The sequence below is a fragment of the Sus scrofa genome, chromosome 4 (genome assembly GCF_054392235.1).
Source record: "Sus scrofa isolate SSC_HxYL_T2T_F1_AM1 chromosome 4, Sscrofa_HxYL_maternal_Yorkshire_Landrace_v2.0, whole genome shotgun sequence".
NCBI classification, from domain to species: Eukaryota; Metazoa; Chordata; class Mammalia; order Artiodactyla; family Suidae; genus Sus; species Sus scrofa.
This window is the reverse complement of record NC_139386.1, coordinates 71,072,935-71,095,606: the sequence shown is the minus strand read 5'-3', so window position 1 is coordinate 71,095,606 and position 22,672 is coordinate 71,072,935. Positions and strand designations below refer to the sequence as shown.

Genomic DNA, 22,672 nt, shown 5'->3' with positions numbered 1-22,672 from the left:
TGGCATGGCCATTAAACTGAGAAGGGAACCCAGTTATTCACTGGTTCAGTGGTGTGGCTGGTATGGTAATAATCCAGATGTCGGTACAACGTTGCTACTCAAATCACCAATATGAAACTGATTAGAGATGGGTAATTCTCAGCACAAAATCATTTGTAAGGAAAGGATGAGGAGGAGTTCCCATGTGGCTCAGTGGTAATGAATCCAACTATTATCCACGAGGACTCAGGTTCAATCCCTGGCCTCGCTCAGTGAGTTAAGGATGTGATATTTCCATGAGCTACAGTATAGGTAGCAGATTTGGCTTGGCTCTGGCATTGTTGTGTCTGTGGCATAGGCTGGCAGCTGTAGGTCCAATTCGACCCGTAGCCTGGGAACTTCCATATGCAGCCCTAAAAAAAAGAAAGAAAGAAAGAAAAGGATGATGAGACAGACATAAGGGATGGAGCTGTTACAAGGAACTAAATAAAATTAAATAAAACATCCTCCCACTTCAAATGAACTTGCAAAAGAAACCTCCAAAGTACATTAGGAAGCCTAAAACTAAGAAAAAGTGAAGGAGTTCCTGTCGTGGTGCATTAGAAACGAATCCAACTAGGAACCATGAAGTTGCGGATTTGATTCCCTGGCCTCGCTCAGTGGGTTAAGGATCCGGCGTTGCTGTGAGCTCTAGTGTAGGTCGCAGATGCAGCTCGGATCTGGCATTGCTGTGGCTCTGGCGTAGGCTGGCAGCTACAGCTCTGATTAGACCCCTAGCCTGGGAACCTCCATATGCCGTGACTGCGACCCTAGAAAAAAGACAAAAAAAAAAAAAAAAAAAAAAGCAAAGGAAATTCACCGTTGAGAATAAATTTGACCTAGACCCAGAAGAAATTAAAATATTGAGACACCCTGGCAAAATATATTTCGGATGCTCAGGATATAAACAAAGGATTGTCAACCATAAAGAAGGTAGAAAATCCTGCAATAAAAATAGTCAATTAATTATTTACTGACAAATACTTAAGATCAGACTGTGTTCCACACACTTTATAGGTGCTATCAAATCCATATCCACATGGAGTTTACATTCTTGTGGGGAGTTTACCTTTTATTCTCAGAAATGAAATAAGGATAGGCTGAAAAGGAGTTTTGTTATGGCTCATCAGATTAAGGTTCCAGCTTTGTCCCTGTAGTGACTCAGGTCACTGCTGTGGCACAGGTTCAATCACTGTGCGGTGGGCCTGGCCAAAGAAAGAGAGAGAGAGAAAAGAATAGGCTGAAATCTTGAAAATTAAAAATAAAATTCCCAGTAGAAAGGAGCAACTCTAGATTGACGGAGTTTTTTTATTTGGAGAATATTATTTTGGAAATCACTAAAATTGTTGCAATAGGCAATAAGATTTTAAAGTGTGTGTGTGTGTGTGTGTGTGTGTGTGTGTGTGTGTAGAGAGAGAGAGCAAGAGTGAATGCATTATGGAAAGAGATAATAGCTGAGATTATTTTAGAATTGAAGATAAGACTCTTTAAATTGAAAGTACAATCTAAGGACCTATCTGGATAAATAAAAATAAATCATCCCCTAAACACTTTGTGATAAAACTTCAGAACATTGAGGATAAAAACCAAATCTTAACCTATCAGAGAAAAAAATATAGACTAGCCTCAAAACAAAAGACAACTTAATTGAGAGCAGACACCAAGAGCAATATTGAGAGGAAAAATTCACTGTCAATCTAGACTCTAGAATTTTATGCCAAAGTGTACCACTGACCAAAAAAAATAATTTTCAAAACTGAATATTCCCAAGGAAGCAAGCCTAGAACATGTGGATTTTAAAAAAAAAAAAATAGTAAAGAGGAATAAAACTTCTGAATGTCATTAAATTTAACTCTTGCTGTAAAAATAATAACAAACCTCTATGTTAAAAAAAGATGAGACTATACAAAAGTAAGAAATATGAAAAGGCTGGAGTTCCCTTTGTGGCGCAGTGGTTAACGAATCCGACTAGGAACCATGAGGTTGCGGGTTTGATCCCTGCCCTTGCTCAGTGGGTTAAGGATCCGGAGTTGCCGTGAGCTGTGGTGTAGGTTGCAGACGCGGCTCGGATCCTGCGTTGCTGTGGCTCTGGCGTAGGCCGGTGGCTACAGCTCCGATTGGACCCCTAGCCTGGGAACCTCCATATGCTGCGGGAGCTGCCCAAGAAATAGCAAAAAGACAAAAAAAAAAAAAAAAAGAAATATGAAAAGGCTGTAAAAGAAGAGATACAGATGGATGATAAGTATGTGCGAATTGAAAATAAAAATACCCCAAGTTGAAATTCTAATACCATCGAATGATCACACCTGTTTCTCTGGTGCTGCCCCCAGGGCCCGCTGTGTGAGTGACCTTGTAAGGCAAGGAGGTGACAATTGCCAGCTTCTGCCTGGTGTTTACCCTGGGAAGGGAAATGTGGAATAATAAAAGTGGGGACGTGTGAGCCACAGGGAATTGCCTGTATCTGTCAGAGTCTTAAGAAAATATATTTCTTCAACTTTTACAGTAATATTCATTACTGTAAATATCAATGAGCACTTCCTCGGTGCTATGTACTGTCCTAAGCATTGTATTTGCATTAATTCATTTCTTCTTGGCAGGCTCATGAAGTAGAAACCAATGCTATCCTCAGATTACAGCAGAGGGGAGTTAGGCAAACACACCAATTAAGTAATCTCTCTAAGGCCATACAATAAGCAGTGGAGCTGGTGGGAGCTTTAATCATTTTTTTCTGACCAGAAGGCTATTTTTTTTGCAACCCCACCAGTCCTACTGTTCAACATGTGTACTTGTTCACTTGTCTTTAAAAGGAACTCATTTGTTCTTTGGATTCTTACAGGGCCTTCTACTTGGACAAGTCAAATTCACCACCAAACTCCACATCCAAAGCTGCCTATGTAGATAAGGTAAAGATAGAAGATGGCATTTTTGTTTGTTTGTTTGTTTGTTTTGCCTTTTCTAGGGCTGCTCCCATGGCACATGGAGGTTCCCAGGCTAGGGGTGGAATTGGAGCCGTAGCCACAGGCCCACACCAGAGCCACAGCAATGTGGGATCTGAGCTGTGTCTGCGACCCACACCACAGCTCACAGCAACGCCGGATCCTCAACCCACTGGGCAAGGCCAGGAATTGAACCTGCAACCTCATGGTTCCTAGTCGGATTCATTAACCACTGAGCCACAATGGGAACTCCAAAGATGGCGTTTTTTGATGCTTTTCTATTTTCCCCTTATTTAACTTTTCTCATGCTGTTCTTGAGCGCTGTGTAATTATCACTATCCATGGTCTTCCATTCTGTTACCTCCGTCATAAAATATTTCAGACTATTGCTTACAAGTTATAACGACTGTGAGTTATGGCCCATCTAAAAGGATTTCTTTCTACTAAATATGTTGAACTTGATGTTCGTCATTTTTCTCTGCAGCTAATGAGGCCTCTCAATGCTTTGGATGAACTTTATCGACTGGTGGCCTCGTTTATCAGATCCAAGCGCACAGCGGCCTGTGCCAACACAGCTTGCAGCGCCTCGGGGGTCGGGCTGCTGTCAGTGTCCTCGGAGCTGTGCAGCAGGCTGGGGGCCTGCCACGTCATCATGTGCAACAGCGGCGTGCACAGGTGCGTGCCCTTCCCAGACCTCCTTATGTTCACAGCTTCTTGTTTATTACATCTGACGCCATGAAATTCTAACTGGAGACATCCAAAGGGCTCAGATGTATTTGGAACAAGATGTTGGAAATTAGATACATCTTGCCCAGTAATTTCCTGCTTTCGTTCTTCTCTCGTCAGTGACTATTCATACCAGTGGAGGCAACCCCACACTTACTTAATTGTGGCCTGGCATCTTATCTGTCTTGAATTGATATTGCAAGAGTTATGCTTGGGGGCCAAGATTGTGCATCCATTTTATTTACCCTGGGAACTTGCTTGGTAGGAGTCGGCCATTAGCGAAATAAAACGTTTTTGGTCGCATTTGATAGATATTCCACTCTTCCATGTTCTGGATCCCTCTTACCTAATTGGTGTGAGCTCGATGCTGCCTTGAGGGGACTCCTGTCTTCCTGCTCCTGGCAAAATCATAGTTGAGGAGCCTGTACACTCTGCTGTTCCTGGAAATGTAAAGAGACATCTTAGAAGAGTCCTATTCAAGAGGTTTATCCTAAGCAGCAGTGCGCTTTTGGGGACCACCAGGGTAGCTGCATGAATTTCTGCACCTGCACAGGATGCAAAATGTGAGTGGAGGACCCCATGTCAGGTCCTTCTTCATAATCACTGGCTCCGCTTTGGTCACCTCTCCGTTTTCATGGCGAAATGAAACCATGTTTGTAGAAACAGCAGAGAAGAATTTAGTCCTTAATCTGAGTAAGCAGGGAGTCTTCTGTCCCCAGTCAGAGTCTCTTCTTACCACTTAGATTTTTGAGAGGATGGTGGTTATTGTTTATTCAGATTTACTTGGCACTTAACCCGAGCAAAGGACTGCATTTGATGCTGTTGGCTGGGTAATGTCATAAAGTGTTATGCTCATGTTAGAGACATGAGACCTAAACGAAAAACAACAAAAGCAATAATAAAGAAGAAGATAACAAAGTCATAATACAAGTAACAAAACACATCTCCTGGACTATAAGAAAATGTAAACAACCTACAAAAATTATGCTAAAAAATAAGATTCAGAAGGAATATAAATCTTCAAGAGGGTTAGAATTGTCTGTGGAGAAGGCAGTATGCGAACTGAGTTTTGATGGGTTGGCTTGAAGAGGTAGAAAGAGGGAGAAAAACAGTGCAGGTCAGCAGCCTCTCCTCTAGAAATCCATCTGACATGATATGCTTGAATCTAGTTTTCAAGTCCTAGATAGCGTGTCTTTGTTAATGAACTGTGGCAAGCCTTCATTTCTCTAAAAGTTTCATTTTGAGGATGACACAATATACAGAATTACCCCCTTTAATTGATGTGTACTTTGTGCTCCATTGCAAGCTTACTAAGAGCTTAATTGAAAATATCCTCTGCAACTAAATGAATAAAATATTGTTTCATCATTTTTTTCACTAGCGGAGAAATGCTTTCTCCCTCTGTTAACTCATATTCATTCATTTTGTTCCCATTCATTCATTTATTCATTCATAATTCATTCACTCAATAAATACGTGTTGAGCACCAGTTATGTGCCAGCGCTGATCTAGTTGCTGGGGATACAGCATGGAAAAATAAGCTCCCTTCTCTCCTATTAAAATGTAAATCGTGTTGGGGAAAAACAGAGGACAAAGTCATAAATGGGTAATGTGGTAAGTAGAGTAAATAAACAGAAGTCAGAGGGGTAAAAAGGGACAAGATGGGATGAAGAGATAACATCGTCCAAAGAGAGGATCCCTGAATGAAATGAAGGAGTTAGTTCTGCAGGTATCTCAGAGCCAGAGCCTTTGGTGGCAAGAGGCAGAGTGCAGACAGAGGAGCCCAAGCACAAGCTCGCAGGAGGTGTTCAAAGAACAGCACAGAGGCCGCCGTGGCCTCAGCACAGTGTCATTGCTTTGATTAATGTTATCATACCCTAGTGCAAGGTCATAGTTATCTGAGGACTTTGACAACCCAGGGGACACACCAGACTTCAACCTACAAGCATAGACTCTTACCTCCACGTGGATTTATGGAAGTGAATGCAGTTCTATCTGCCATTTAATCCTAGGACCATGACCAAGTTGTCCAAATTATTCTCTCAGATGTCCCATGAGCAGCTTCAGATTTCGACTTATGATGGGTAGGAGATATAGGTTGATGCTCCATAGCTAGTTTAGAATTGCTGTATTCATTGATGGCCATGTTGGAATCCCAAGTAACACTGAAGTTTCAAAGTATTTTGACTTGTTCTACTTCTACAACTCAAAATAAATGTGGCTTTAGTTAATTCATTTCAGAGACATTTTCTGAGGTATAGGAACAAATGCCCCATAATAGGTGCTGAAATTCAGGTTAAAATTCTTTGAAAATGATACAGTTTTATTTTTCTATTATGTAGAATAAAACGAGAATTTAATATTGTCTTTATTCTTTCGGTGAAGGCTGTGCGTAGATTTTTTTCACGGTGATAAAGTGTGTGCTAATTTATATCGGAATCAGAAATCTCACATAAGCCTGTTCTTAAAATAATTCTTTAGTCATTATAATTCAGACAGCTAGAGAGGAACCCAAGTAGATGCACACCTACACCAGACATGGAACAGGAAGGTTTAACCTCGGGTTCCGACAAAGGGGAGAAGTTCATAATATGAATCGGAATAAATATTACATGAACTATTTGTATGTTTGCTTTTAAAATTAAGATGAGAAACTGTTAATAATATGGTATTCACATTCAATGATCCATTTCCTGCCTTTTCTGATTTTTAAAAAAGAGAATTTAAAATATTTTTAGGGTGTTCCCATTGTGGCTCAGCAATAACGAACCCACCAGTATCCATGAGGACTTGGGTTTGATCCCTGACCCAGTCAGTGGGGTAAGGTTCCGGCATTGCCATGAGCTGTGGTACAGGTCACAGATGTGGCTCAGATCCTGCGTTGCTGTGGCTGTGGTGTAGGTCAGCAGCTGTAGCTCCAATTCAACCCCTTGCCTGGGAACTTCCATGTGTTGCAGGTACAGCCGTAAAAAGATAAAAGAAAAAATTTTTTTAAGTATTGGATTCTTGGATAGTAAAGAAAAGAATGTGATTTTTTTTCTATAATGAAAAGGCAGATTTAATTAGCATTAATGTCTAGATGTTTTAACGCCCCTGATAGATGGCAGGGCTGCATAAAACAGTGAATGCAAGATGGGAAGGAATAGAATTCAGGATGAATTATTAGAATCTTTCCGTGGCGTTTAGCCCAGCTTGATGCTTGGTAAATTCTCTTTCCTGGGGCAGTCCTTTGTGTACATTGCAATTCTGATGATGAACTTAACTGCCCACGCTCTCCTCAGTCGTGCACTTACATGAAAGATCTCCCTTACTGTTGAATAGTGGAAGAAGACTATCTTCTTTTAAGATCAGATACCTGCCTTTTTAAGCAGTATACATGATATTAAAAGATAGGCTAGCTTAATAAATGGAAATTTTCCAAAATTTCCTATCCTGACCTGCCTTCTTTCATTTTCCTTTTGCATCAGGTCTTGTGCCTTCTACCAAACAACACACATCTGAACATAGTTTTATTAGTACCTATAGTTTAATAATATGCTTTATGCTCATAGCATCTATTTATCTACCTATACATATGTAGATTAAAAATGTCCAGACAGATTTTCGCACAGTCACTTTTATTTGCTACATAATATTCCAGCCAGTTGATACAGCACACTTTACTAAATGATTAGTTTTGTGGTTTATCTACTTTTTCCACTGCACTTAAGTGCAGAGAGACAACTTTCTTTCTGTAGCTGTTCACATTTCAATTTGATTTCCCTTTAAACTAAAAGAAAACAAAAATATCCTCCAAATAGAATTACCGTGTCAGAGTTTAAACCTTTGGGGTTCATGTTTTATTGTTTAGGTTCCCAAAGAGATTGTCCTCATGAACCACCCAAACGGAAGGTTAAATAGATGTGTGGCATTTTAACCTTCGCCTTGTCTGCAGAGGATATTAGAACCCATTTATCTGTGGTGCTTCTCTACTGGGTCAACAGTGCTATTTCAGCAGTGCTTTAATGGATTCTGCTTTGATTAACAAATACAGACATTTGAATGCTTTCTGAATTTTCTCTGCGACCAAGAGTCATGTTATATATTGTCCATATATCTGCCCTTCTGCTTTATAGGCAAAATTATTTTTTGCCAATTTGAACATTTGTGGAGTATTGAATCAGCACTGTGGCTTTTAAAGTTCTCTTTTGTACTCCTACAGTTATTTGCTGCAGGCCATCAGAAAGCATAGTATAGGATTTCTTAATTTCCTGTTTATTTCCTACTGCAGCATCTTTCCATTCCATGCGGTATTTCATTTTGTTTTGCTTCTTTATTTCCACCCCTGCTTAATAGCCAACTGCTTTCCTTTAGCCATTGTAAATCAGCATACTGCAAATGTTATAAAACCTGAGCCCGAGTCTCACTGCATCCAAAAATGAAGATGCCATATTCCTCCCACTGCCTTGGCTTCTGCCTCCTTCACCAGTGGAAACAAGTTGGTGGAAATTTCCAGAGGCTCCCTGAAAGGGTATGTCAAGGAAATTTCTAGTGAGGGCAAAGGAGCTGGAATCACAGGGTTTCCCTCTAAGGACTTGTTCCAGGGAGTCCTTGTCTGCATACTCTATGTATCTGTGCATGAGTTTTCAGTGGTGCCAGAGCCTGGGATGGTCCTGCAGGAGGGTGGGTGGGTTGAGCACAGGCCTCATGTCTGACTCACCTGTGATGACTTTATACCAAAACCTTGAAGATTTGTACACGGAAATTTGTCTTCCTGCTTTGTTGTGAAGATGGTTCTCTTCCAAGAAGCAAGGCCCTGCATCAACTAACATACCTGGTGTTCAGTCACCCAGTGGGGGTTGTGAACAGCAGAGGCAGGAGGGATTCGCTGTGTCAGGGATTCGCCAGCACCTGCACCAGCGGCATCATAACCGTGCTGTTTAGATCCCCACCCAGGTGTGAGAAGGAAACAGTCTGCGGCCAGGTCCGCCTGTTCCCATTCTTCAAAAGCGTAATGATGGTGAACATCAAGCTGGCTGCCATCTGTGTATTCCAGGGTTAGACTGCTTTTTCTTTTATACATTTGGAAATACTTTTAAAAATGTATAACGTTTTAGGAACTAAAAAGCTCTATTTGTGAAATTTCTGACTTAAAAGGGATGTATTTCCAAAATGAATTTCTTAGTTGGTTGTTTAGAAATTGAGATGTGTTTTCACATTGGACAGTATTTTTTTTTATTTTATTTTATTTGCTTTTTAGGGCTGCACCGACGGAATATGGAAGTTCCCAGGTTAGGAGTCAAATCGGAGCTATAGCTGCCGGCCTACGCCATAGCCACAGCCACAGCAACACGGGATCTGAACCGTGTCTGTGACTTACACCACACACAGCTCATGGCAATGCCAGATCCTTAACCCACTGAATGAGGCCAGGGATCAAGCCCGAGTTCTCATGGATACTAGTCAGGTTTGTTACTGCTGAGCCACAATGGGAACTCCACATTGGACAGTATTATAGATAGAGGTTGAATTCTCAGTCACCCCTGTTTCAGCAGAAGCTTACAAAACCAGAAGTTCCCTGTGGCACAGAGGGTTAAGGATCCAGTGTTGCCACTACTGTGGCACAGGCTCAGGTTCGATCCCTGATCCAGGAACTTCTACATGCCGCAGGTGCAACCAAAAAAAAAAAAACAAAACAAAAACAAAAACAAAGCACACACACACACGAAGCTACTTATAAAACCATTATGAGACCATAACATAGGACCCAAAGAATGATGATAATCCCTTGTTAGAAAAATGAAATCCAGGCATTAAAATATAAAACAACTAGAGCGAAATATCTATTACCAATTTGGGGAATGAAACAGGTTTTTATGTCAAATGAAGATAAACAGGATAGTGATTCTTGCTTCATATAAGCAGTTTGAAAAAAAAATCTCTTTTTAAGTGACTAACAACAATTTTAAAGACCACTTTTGTTTGGCTTTGGAGGACTTTTTTTAAGCAATCTTTTATTCTGTCATTGTCATGACATGAAAGGACAAATTGACAAATAGGCCTAGATTAAGGGATGCAGAATCTTATGAAAGCAGAGCCCTCAAGGTAACCGGGCTTCGGTGATCAGAGTCCTAACAGGGCAGGTGATGAAACCGCGTTTTTCTCCACTGGGCCACAAAAACTGTCAAGTAAGAGGAATGGACTTACTCTGGGGATTTCCGTATGTAGGTTAGATTCTGGGTATGGCACAGAGGAAATAAATTACTGCAATAAGCGAATGTAGCATTGAAATGTATCCATTTATTTTTTTGTCCAAAAATATTTTGGCGATTCAGTAACAAGTTCAGTGGAAATCGTTGAATTTTAAATCTCCAGAAAGATGGCTGAATAAAACGGAAGTACCTGCTAACGCATGATCCTAGGATACGGTATGTTCACAGTAAGAAATCCTAAAATGATGTTCTTGCTACTGAACGCAGGGCTGGCAGCTCGATGCTCAAAAATCAATACTACGGAGAAGTAAATGTAAGGGGAGAAAGGAAGGTTGCTTTTCATCAGACTGCCAGCAGTCTGGGGAGATGATGGGCTCAATGTCTCCCCCAAACCACCTCCGAAGATTCTGCTTGGCCACGAAAGCTTTTCAAGGGCGAAAGGTTGGTGATCTCGGTTAATCATTGAGATCGTGGGTCAGAGTTGTCACCTCCCCCACTGTGTGCAGGCTTGTCAACTACTTGTGATTTTCCTTTAGATGCTGTCTTGTTCACACAGTTTGTTCATGGGATTACTGAAAGGGAAGTAAGGAAGAGACCTGGTCATCCCTTAATTGCTTATTCTTCATTTCTTCTTCTTTGATTCTCAGAAAGAATCAGCACTTTAGGCAAGAAATTGTGTGATCAGAGATTTAAAGGTGTGCTGGGACCGGAGATGAGTAAAGCCTGGGTTATAACCAGATACAGGGGACGCCTGCGGAGAACGCTTTCCTGCAAAGAGTTCTTTTCTGCCGAAAGCTGCTTATACTCTTACAGTCAGGACTGGGAAACATTTCTTTTATGTGAGGGTCGTCATAGCAATGACAGAGATGACATTTAAAATTGTCATTAGAGGGAGTTCCCATCATGGCTCAGAAGAAACGAATCTGACTAGCATCCATGAGGATGCAGGTTCGATCCCCGGGCCTTGCTCAGTGGGTTCACGATCCAGTGTTGCCGTGAGCTGTGGTGTAGGTCCCAGACACGGTTTGGATCCTGTGTTGCTGTGGCTGTGGCTGTGGCATAGGCCAGCAGCTACAGCTCCTCTTCGACCCCCAGCCTGGGAATCTCCATATGCCTCGGGTGTGTCCCTAAAATTTTTTTAAAAAATTGTCATTAGATATGGCTATAGATTTTAGTTATTTTTCCTTCCCAGTTACAATTTGATTATGATTAGTGTGACTGTTCTCATTTGTTTGATATCTAATAAAATCATCAATAAATGAAAACAAAAATAACCCCCTAAATGAAAATATAAAATTGTGTACTAATCTTTAGAAAAGAAAAAAATAAAATGCTATAAAAATTGGGCCCTGGGAGAAAGACAAAATATAGCCTACTCATGATATAAGTATAAATCTTAGTTACTCTGCCAAACCCGTAGAAGCGGAGAATTGAATTCTAGTTACCAGAGACTGGGAGGAGGGAAAAATGGGGAGATATTGGTCAAAGCATACAAAATTTCAGTTATGCAAGATGTTTATTAATTCTGGAGATCTGATATACAGCAACGCGATTATACGTAACAATATTGTATTATATACTTGACATCACTAAGAGGGTAGATCTTAAGTGTTCTCAGCACCAAAAAAAAAAAGGAAAAGAAAAAGAAAGTGAAAATGGTAACTATGTGAGGTGATGGATATGTTAATTAGCTTGATTGTGATGAATATGTCACAATATAGATGCATATCAAATCACCAAATTGCATACTATAATTTTATACAATATTTGTCAGTTACACCTTAGTAAAGCTGGGGTGGGGGGGAAGTACACCCAGATTTTCAAATGACCCTGAGTTGTAAAATAGGCAAGTAACACTCCATAACTTGTGCTCATTTAAGCCAAATAAATACATTTATTCTCTTAAAGTTATAGGAGGCAATCAAATATTTCAAATACGACAGAATTTTTTATTCTTTTACCTTTTTCCGTTATCTTTTATAAATGATCTTAACCCCAAAGAGATGGCCAGATGTGCATGTATATTTGTTTTGTTGCCTAGATTTTTCTTTGCAATTGATCTGAACCTTGATAAATTAGTACATTCGATTAGTCTATTTTAAAATGTTCACAGTGTTTGTTAGTTTACTGTGAAAAAAGAATAAAACAGTAATAAGGAGATTGACTTCTTTTTGGCAGAGGTTTCTGGTCTGACCTTTGTGAGTCGCGTGTTGTTGGCCAGAGACAAGCTTTAATTTCAGCACATATAAAACAAGAGCCTCTATATTATGACCTTCTTTCACTAAATTGGAAAATAAGTACATTAAACATATCTTGATAAAACAGTCTAAATACATAATTATTAGTGATATTTCATTTGTTTTTGCCAAACTCGATTTGACTGAGCATATTAGCATATTAAAATTTCAGCATATTAAAATTTAAGTATTTGCATTTCTAAATCTTATTTAGCTCCTTGAAAATGATAATGAAGAGTTGACTTTAAAAAGTGTTAAAACAGGGCATGATTCTTCCAATGTCATTTTAAAGAAACCGAAGTTATTGTTTTTCCTAGGCCTGCAAAATTATATTAAAAGCAAAATAGAATTTCAGTCATTCTCTATAGGATGTGCGCCTGAGAGTGTCAAGGCTAGTGATGTTACAGGTACTCTAATAACTGTCATAAGCCAAAACCTCTGTCCTCCAGAGAGGAAAGATATAACAGGTATCTCATCAATAAGGATGTTTCGTTTCCCTATACTTTCCTTATTGCCTCTTCTTCTGTATGGCCCTGGAGCAGGAGGACAGGTGGTGTGGAAGAAGTTGAATGGGGAGGAAGCAGCAATTTCTGTCTCAATGATGTTAATTTAATTAATTTTTTTTTTTTTTGTCTTTTTAGGGCTACACCCACGACATATGGAGGTTCCTAAGGCTAGGGGTCCAATCGAAACTGTAGCCCCCCGGCCTATACCACAGCCACAGCAACACCAGATCTGAGCCACATCTGTGACCTACACCTCAGGTAATGCTGGATCCTTAACCCACTGAGCGAGGCTGGGACTCAAACCCTTGCCCTCATAGATACTAGTTGGATTCTTTACTACTGAGCCACAATGGGAATTCGTATAAGTTAATTTTAAATTGGCAAGAGGTCACCTAACATGGTCCAGAGGAGGAATCCCAATAAGTGAGATTTAAATCCTTTTAAGTAGGAAGGATGTAATATAACAGTTGTTACAGGTTTTAAAGCATGAATGGTGTTTACCAAGTGATGGAAATGGAGAAGGATGGTCCTGTGTGAAGGAATAGTTTGAAAATACAACACTGAGGTGTGAAGCGGCCTGTGACACGGGCCACTGTAAAGTGTATGCTGTTTCTAGGCAGTGAAATGAGAAGGAAGCAGTGCTGGGAGATCAAGAAAGACAGGCATTGGAGAATGGAAGGGCCTGCCTGCCAGGGGACAGGTTTGGGGCTCCTTCCCAGAGGCCCTAGGAAGCCGATGAGGGGTTTTCAGCAAAAGGATAACATGATAAGATACTTTTTAAAATATTTGAAAAATAAAGATCAGTACCGTGGTGTGTGATGGGACAAGGATAGAGGCAGGGGGACAGTTAGGATTTTACAGTAGTAAGTGAGAGCATGAAATCCAAACTAAGGTATTGGCACAGAGGTTAGAAGGGAAAAGAGAGCTGTAAACGGACTGAAAGGGCAGTAAATAGAACCAGGTAGCTGGAGAGGAATAGACACTAGGGGAAGCGGGTGGTGTTGATGATTCCACCTGTCCTGCTTGGAAAGATGCAGAGCAATGCTCCAAAGGCATATATTCCCATATGCACTTGTCTTTGAGGGGGTTTGTGAAAAGGGATGTTCAATTTATCTGTTACCTGTTGAGTTTTAGATGTCCACGGTGCACCTATATAGGGATGTCCTTTGATGGATTCATAGTCAGCAAAGACTAACTGTATATATGAATACAAATGGAGTTCCCGTCATGGCTCAGTGGTTAACGAATCCGACTAGGCACCATGAAGTTGCAGGTTGGGTAGTCTCGCTCAGTGGGTTAAGGATCTGGTGTTGCCATGAGCTATGGTGTAGGTGGCAGACGCGGCTCGGATCCTGTGTTGCTGTGGCTCTGGTGTAGTCGGCGGCTACAGCTCAGATTAGACCCCTAGCCTGGGAACCTCCATATGCCATGGGAGCAGCCAAAGAAAATGGCAAAAAGACAAAAAAAAAAAAAGAATAAAATGGGTGTAATAACATATATACATATATAAATTTTTATATATATAAAATTTCAAGGGTTGATGGAAAAACACAGCTAAGAATTTTCTGGGCACACACTTCCGGTGTTAGGAGCTCGAAAAAGATGTTCCAGAAGAAGACACAGAAGTTTAAGAAAAGAGTAATCAGCTGCCAACTGTGGAAGTTGAGGAAAGATCACCAGGGAGTGCTGATAGAATATGAATATTCCTTGGATCCCCAGTGTCCCATCCTCTGTGCACCTGAGGAGCCTCAGAATAAAACACTGAAGGGTCAACTAAAAAGGAAGGGAAAATATTCAAGGAAAATTCTATTTGGTAACTGAGATAAACAGGTCAAAGCAAAAACAATTAAGGTCAGAGAACTGGGGAGACGGATGAAAATCACATTCCGACATCCCTTAAGCGTTGGTGCCATCAGAGAGCTTCCAAGGAGTAAGGACAAAAGCCAGACAGCCAGGAGCAAAGACAGAAGTGTTGGGAACTTCGGGTGGCTGGGATAGGTACCCGACCTAGTCAATTACACCCGCCTCCAATAAAACGAAACAGAAAAGAAGTCCATTGGTGAAAGAGTCCAGGCTGAAAAGCGTAGAATGCCAAGAAGCAGATTCCCACCTGGTGGCTGTGGTAGTTAAGGTCCTAACTTACACAGACATTTCACATTCATACACATTTTCAGCACAGCAAATACCTCCTCCAGTGCCTAAGTGCTCAATGACCCATCCCCGAAAGTCCATTGCTAACCTCAGCAATGAAATGTGTCAAAGAAAAACCCGCCTTATTGTGCCTGAGGAGAAGCGAGCGAGGGAGGTGGACTGTTTTTGTCTGGCAGTTGATCTTAAAGCCTCGCTTTAAAGATAAACACCGAGAACTTGCCCAGAATGTATTGAACGTTGCAATAGAAAGTCCTATTATCTCTAATGGGAATTTGATGGCTAATTCCCTTTGCAGTGCTGAAAATGTGCCCCTTCAGCTCGATTGCTTTTTTGCCTTAAGATATATGGAAGGAGCTGAGTATTCAATTTGGCTCTGCTTCTGCCGCGGGGATCTCACTCCAGCTGTTACCCGCCGCGCCTCCATTCTGTTCAGTTGTTTTCCACGGTGCCCCCCTTTGCCTGCCATCCCTTGGCTTTTTTTTCAAATCCTCACTAACCCCTTGCCTTGCAGCTCTGAGACCAAGAACACATAGGAATCCAGTACAGTCGTGGGAAGATTACATCAGTACTATCTCTTGGACAAGAGTCAAATAATAACATTGAAATTATCCATAGGCATCCAGAGGTTATTTCTATGAAATATCCCGGAAACTTGTCTGAACAAACACTGGCTTTCAGGTGATGACTGTCATAAGAGTGCCATTCAAATTCCCCTAAAGGGAGAATGTAAATATGTAATATTTTCTTTACACGCATGTGTCTCTATAAGTGAGTCCTTTATTTTTGAAAACAAATAACCATTTCCCCTTTTTTCTTTCACATAAAAGTGTGTATATATTTCGTTAAGAAAAGTGCCTTCTCTTTTATTGGAGAGCAAGGACAGAGGTGTTAGGTTTTTGAAATCCCTGCTGACCAGTGGCAGTTTTCTCAAGCTCTTCATGTGTCACAAACACATTGCTCAGGGTGACGCAGGTGGGAGGGATCAATAGGTCAGCGGCAAGCCTTTCCATATTAATTTTGCAGACACTCTGCCTGTGTACAGCCAAGGCAGCCACGTGGAGATTGATTCGTATTTAACATACCGCCTTAGCCCTCAGATGTATAGTTCTTCCTTGGTGTGAGGTAATAAAAGGAAGCAGGGAAAATAAAACCCTGCAACAGGAAGCAATTAGTTTCTTCAATCGGCTGCTTTCTTCCAGTTGTCAATAGACTTTTCACAGTGGTGCCCTGTGCTCAGTAGTTAAAAGTAATTAGAAGCCAGAATAAATGAGATCACCGCAGGAATCAACATGCCTTATACAGAGCAGTGCATTTTATATAGAAAAATGCAAATCGGTAGAAGAGAAGGAACACAATCTTCCTTCAGTGTTATTTTGACTGCTTGATTGCTTTGCTGTCAACACGATTGGTTAGCATGCTTCAAATCTAATTCCTTTTTAATCATGAATACATCTCTGTGGGAGGAGGTCTGTATTCGTAGTCGAGTAGTTTGGGCTGACTGAATTAGTGTCTACCAAAACAATGCATTTAACATCTAAATGCTGAGACCAAGATTGGGACTGTTGCATTATGGATGTGGGAAGCGAGAATTCTCTCAATGTAGAAATCTATGTGATGTGATTTAGGTGTAATAGAAAGAGCTGTGGATTTTGAATTAGAAAACTGGTTTTGAATCCTATTACTCTGACCATGATTACATCACCTGGCCTCTTGGAGATTTATTGGTGGAATGAGAATAATCATTTCTTTTGGGGAAAGATGGCATGAGGACTAAGTGGGTAATATATCTGAAAGCCTCTACCGCAGGACCTGGCAATCGTGTTTATTCAGTTTTTTATATCTGCATCTATGTTTCTGACAGTGAATCCATCTCCTTGCAAAGGTGGAAATGTGACATGCCTCTGTTTAAAATGACTAGATCATACCTGCTAAAACAGGGGAAACCTTGTATGTAAAAAAAAAAAAAAGCATGGGTTGCAAAAGGAGTAGATCTTAAATGCTCTACTCCTTTCAAAAAAGAAATGGTAATTATGTGTTGTGATGGAGGTGTCAGCATAACTCTCAAGTGGTAATTATTTTGCAACATATAAGTGTATCAAATTAACATGTACACCTTTAACCTACACAGTAGGTCAACTCTATCTCAGTAAAGCTGGAAAATTCACAGTGATGAGTCACAGTAGGATGAAGAAGGAGTATGAAAACTATGAGTTAACTCCTCTGCCCTGGAAGAAATGGAATACACAGGACACTGGACCCTATTAGAGCTTGTTTTTAGAATCCTCCATTGATAGCTTGTAGAAGGTCATTCAAGAACAGCGGAATGGGATCCCCTTGAATTCAAGGATAGGAAGGCTTCTTCCCTCTTGTCGAAAGCCAGGTGTATATGTTAGAGTAAAGAGATACATAGGACTTGAAAAGAATCTGACGCTAGCATTTGTTTGTGTGTTCATTCAGCGAGGGCCAGAGAAGCCATTTATAGATCACTTCTCTGGGGCACTGCTGGGCTGCCCCAGACCAGGGCAGTAGAAGGTCCTGGTTCTCCAGGCACTTTACAGTCTGAGGTCTCGACACAGGGACCCCACTAGGAAGCCAGCCAGCCATACTGTGGAGCACCAGTTGTTTTTAGTCTTAAAGAACTAGGAGAAAGCCAAAAGACTGGATTTTTAAGTCAAGTGACTCTAAGAAATGGGCACATGCTTTTGAAACTGCTTTTGAGAGGAAGCATATGTAATGTGCCATTTTGACAGGGTGAGAGCTGACTCTGCTAGGGTTCCAAATGTATTCTTCTGAACTTGGAAAATATCAGTAAATTATAAATGGACAGTTTTGATGAGGGGAAATTGATAATTAGTAGAAGTAATATAAACATAATTAATCAATCTATTATACTATGTAATTTCTAAGCATCCCCAGACTCCTCAGAGTCGTTCTTCAGAAGGCAAGGTCAAGGAGTTCCTGCAGTGTCTCAGTGGGTTAAGAATCTGACTGCAGTGGCTCGGATCACTGCAGAAGTGTGGGGGTTTGATCCCCAGCCTGGCACCGTTGGTTAAAGGATCCTGTGTTGTCACAACTGTAGGTCACAGCTGCAGCTCAGATTCAGTCCCTGGCCCAGGAAACTTCATATGCCATGGGTGTGGCCACAAAAAAAAAAAGAAGAAGAAGAAAAAAGAAAGCATGATTGAAGTAGTTGCTAAATCCAGAGACAGAGAAATGCAAGTCATTGTTGATGAAAGAGAAGCTATTTCCATTTAGAAGCTGTATGAGAATCTTTTTTTTTTTTTTTTGCTAATGTTTATTGTCCCTACAATTCATTTGTTACTTTGCCAAATCTATTTAATGAGTGGACACTTCTTGACAAGTAGATGGCAAATGTAGAGTATAAAGAGATGAATCTTATCCTTTAGGAGTTATGTGTAATACTGTTGGCACACGTTAGGGATTCACATATATATTTTTTTCATTAATTGTGTATTGAATGCTTACTGAATCCTGGGAAGTATGCTGGAGTCTAGGAAGCTTACAGTCGATACAGACACTCATCTGGCTGATTGGTGGTGGTGGCAGTAATATTAATGAAAATTACTAACATTAGTTGAGAATAAATAAACTACATGCTATATCCCGTGCTAAGTAGCAGACATGGATTATTTTGTGCAATCCTGAATACAACACTCAGAGGTGCATGCTATCATTAAACTCAATTTACAGATGAGTTTCAGGAGCTTAAGTCATTTGCACAGTCACAGAGTTATTTGTAAATTCAAGATCCAACTCAGGAAGTTGACCTTTAATACCCATATTCTTCACCCCTACACCTTTCAGCCAAGTTTAATACAACATCAGGAGGGGCAGGGTATGTAACTCAAACAAGGACATCTAAGATCATGTCAGGGAGGGAGCAGCATATAAAAACTATGCAAGAAGGTGATTTCAGAGAACTGTGAACAGTATGGCTGAAGTAGGGAAACCAGAGGCCATAGTGTGAAGACTTTGTATTTCACATTACAAAGTGGAAAGCATTGAAGTGTGTGCATTTTCATCTGCATTTTTAAAAGATCACCTTGGAGGCACTGGTTTGGGAAATATCCCTGGTGCTCTCCTTACTTGCTGCAAGTAATAAATCCTTCCTTCTCTCCCCAAATAAAAAATAAAATGAGACACCCTCCAAGAATAATGAGAAGAGGTAAGACACTAAGAGTAAGAGGGAGGTCACACCAATTGAGGCAAGAGATGCTCTTAGCACAGCTGAAGAGGAGAGACTTGAGAGATAATAAGAAATATGAAATTAATAAGCGTGAAAGGTACCAGAGTGGGTATATTAGCACGTGGAACTGCATGCATACGTTAATCTCTTGTAATTGATGAGTTTATTTTGAATGGCTTGAGTGCTTATAAGTTATAACTCTCACTCTGGAGGTGAAACAGTGTGTAATCATAACAACTAGAGAGAGATTTCAGAAATCTATCATTTTACTCTTGACCATACTCATCAAGGAAGGCTTTGCAAATATTGGAAGGTTGACGATACTAAAATTATTGCACAGGGAGTTCCTGTTGTGGTTCAGAGGGTTAGAACCTGACGTAGTGTCTGCAAGGATGTGGGTTTGATCCTTGTCTTTGTTTAGTAGCCAAGGATCCAGCATTGCCACCAGCTGTGGCATAGATTGCAGGTGCGGTTTGGATGTGGTATTGCTGTGGCTATGGCACAGAGTGCCAGCTGCAGCTCCAATTTGACCCCAGGCCATAAATTGGAACGTCCATAAACTGTTGCTGTGGCCATGAAAAGAAAAATAATAAAAACATTGGGAGTTCCTCTTGTGGCTCAGGGGAAACAAATCTGACTAGTATCCATGAGGTTGCGGGTTCAATCCCTGGCCTCACTCCGTGGGTTAAGGATCTGGTATTGCCGTGAGCTGTGGTGTAGGCCAGCAGCTGTAGCTCCTATTCAGCCTCTACCCTGGGAACCTCCATATGCCAAGGGTGTGGCCCTAAAAAGACCAAAAAAAAAAAAATTAACAGTACACCTTCCTACTTAATCAGGATCAGCGTTAATGGAGAATCTCTACTTTACTCTTTCCTACAGCAGCTTGTTGTGTTTGTTGTTTTTTATGGTTGAATAAAATGAGATCCTGAGGAAAGCACAAGGAAGAGGTAAAAACATTTGGAAACAGCAGAATCATTTTTATTTTTTTTTCCAACTGAGAGAAATGTGTGTTTAGTTCAAAGACTGTTGAAACTAAGTTGCCTGAGGCTCCCTCAGGCAGACATTCTGAGGATGCTGCTGAGTGCATTAAACCAGAGGATCACAGGATCGTCCATCTGTCCTAAGAAGCTTCTGTGTATGAAAGAGTGGTGTGCAAAGAGCAGTAGTAGCTGCTGATGTTCCAGCTTATTTCACCCACTTCATTCTCTTAGGATTGAAATCATCATTATTATCCTCTCCAAAATTTGAATGCTGCCCAGATGACTTAAGCTTAGTAAAGTATCACAGAAAATCACAGTTAGATTCCTAGTAACTTGCTTGTGGAATGAACAAGGATAATGGACCTGGCTCTTAATTAAAGGAGGAAGAATGAAGAGTTTCAGAGAATAAGGGGACATGATGTTATGTTTTAAGATCTGAATCCATAAGATTCTAGATCTAAACATCTAGAACTGTATAAAGACGTAATTAATGTGAAGAATATGATCAAATAATAGGTTCTTTCGGTTGTCCTTATGCATATGCATTTTCCCTAAGGGCATTCTTTCCCTCTTGTTTTCATGACCAAAGGCAGCATCATAGCTAGAAAGGATGGTGAAAACGAGGCAACACATGTGGAAGTCCAGAGCTAAAAACAAAGTCAAGGTCTGATTAGTGGGTGCCAGGAATTCCACATCAGGGAAAAACTTGCTGATTTCATAATGATTAAGTATTTATTTCACTTTATATTTATCTAGCACAAAGTCAAATTTATATTAATATAAGTAACTCCAAATTAAATCTTGAGTAGATATTGAAATATTTAGCCGGTTTATATAGATTGTTAAGGGGCATGTTTAATGCTGCCTTTTCCAGATTTGGTCAAAAGCATTGTTTGGCATATGGGCCCTTAATCAAAGAAAAGCCCAGCACATGCCTTTAAACTGTGGGTGTGTATCTACCATAAATCATATTTTAGAAATCATCCTGCTTGTTACGCTGCACTAGCACAAAAAAAGAGAACATATTTATCCAAGTGCCTCAATTCTATTATTATTGCACAGAAGAGTTAAAAATCTCTGTTCAAGTAACTTTTGAAGTCAAAACATGTATTCCTAAATTCGGTGACTCCAGTGGGGTTTGTTTGGGGGCATAACTTTTAGTTCTAATTGAAAGCAACATTGTTGAGGGGCACAGTAGAAATTTTCAAAGTAATATTCATTTGCATCCTCAATTTTAAAAAGATGGAGAAATAAAAGTACCCCTTGCTAAAGATTGTATTTTCTATTTCTATTGGGGGAGTTAAACAATAGAAATGTATTTTCTCACAGTCTGGAGGCTAGAAGTCCAAGATCAAGGTGACCTCAAGTTGGTCCCTTCCGAGGCCTGCTCCTTGGCTTGGAGGTGGCCATCTTCTTCCTGTGTCCTTATTACATGGTCTTCCCTCTGTGTGTGTCTCTGTGTCTGTTTCCTCTTCTTTTTCTTTAATTAAATTTTTTATCAAAGTGTAGTTGATTTAGTGTATCAATTTCTGCTGTACAGCAAAGTGACCCAGTCATACATATATATTTATATGTATGTGTATATAATATGTATATACACATACATATTTATATATACGCATGTATATAATTCTTTTTCTCATATTATTTTCCATCATATCCTATTGCAAAAGATTGGATAGAGTTCCCTGTGCTGTATGGTATGACTTCATTGCTTATCCATTCTAAGTGTCATAGTTTGCATCAACTAACCCCAAACTCCCAGTCCATCCCAATAAAAATATTTTATTTTTAATTACCTTTTAAGTTTTTTTTCCACTTCGGCATGTACATAATGTGAATATATGGCTAATTATTGTGGCTACAAATGCAGAGCTCTTCATTACACTAGTTTTTCATGTGTTTAAGGTGTCAGTTTATAACTAGGATCTGAATGACCCTCCTCTGCTAATAATCAGACAGTTTGGGACCACTCCCAAGAGAGAACAGTGTAATGATTAATTCCCAAGCAAAACGTCAGAGTTCCTGTGAGCTGTGAGTGTGCTGAAGGGCAGCAAATAAATCCACTGCTGGAAAACAGCGCAAAGCCATAAACTTCACGTTGTTCAGGTTTGGTGTGTCAGTTTCACCATGAGTTACTGCATCACCCTTGTGGCCTGAAAGGGGTGGTGCATCTCCCCAAGAGTCCAATTTGCTGCACTTCACCCCTTGGGAGATGGGCTTCCTTGTTCAGTACAATTTAAATCAATGTTAGATGAGGCTTTAGACCACTGGAGGTTTTAAAATGTGATGGGTAAAACTGATGTTTTTTCCTGTGAGCGTGGTAAATGACCAAATATGTAAAAGGTCCTTGGTTTTGTAAATATTTTAGCTAATTTATTATGGAACTGTGACGAGCCATCTTAAAGGATAGGATTACCATGTTTTTCAAACAAAGATGAACATGTAACTTGCTTCCAGTAGGAACTGAAGTCTTACAAAGTGAGCTAAACTTAGTGCAGTAGATATGAGTTAATAAACAGTTGAAATACAATATGTTGCATTTAAAAAATTTAGGAAACTAAGCTTTGTCTCTCCAATGAGCCTCAGTTGAGCAGGAGATCTAAGTTGATCATTGTGTACCTCTGGCATTGAGAAACCAGACTGGCAAACAGGAGATCATTTTCCATGCTTTTCCTGACCCTAAACTCTACAGTCTGACACATAAGAAAAAGTTGATA

At 40.2% G+C, this 22,672-nt stretch overlaps 1 protein-coding gene across 2 annotated transcripts in view; it reads left to right on the top strand.

Moving 5' to 3' along the window:
- PREX2 (phosphatidylinositol-3,4,5-trisphosphate dependent Rac exchange factor 2) overlaps positions 1–22,672 on the top strand; it is a 285,840-nt gene that overhangs the window by 238,803 nt on the left and 24,365 nt on the right. For both annotated transcript variants that reach the window (XM_021089269.2, XM_013996689.3), the window contains 2 exons: positions 2,855–2,921; positions 3,439–3,629. In XM_021089269.2, the coding sequence (XP_020944928.1) occupies positions 2,855–2,921; positions 3,439–3,629 (258 nt within the window). The remainder of the gene's footprint in view (positions 1–2,854; positions 2,922–3,438; positions 3,630–22,672) is intronic.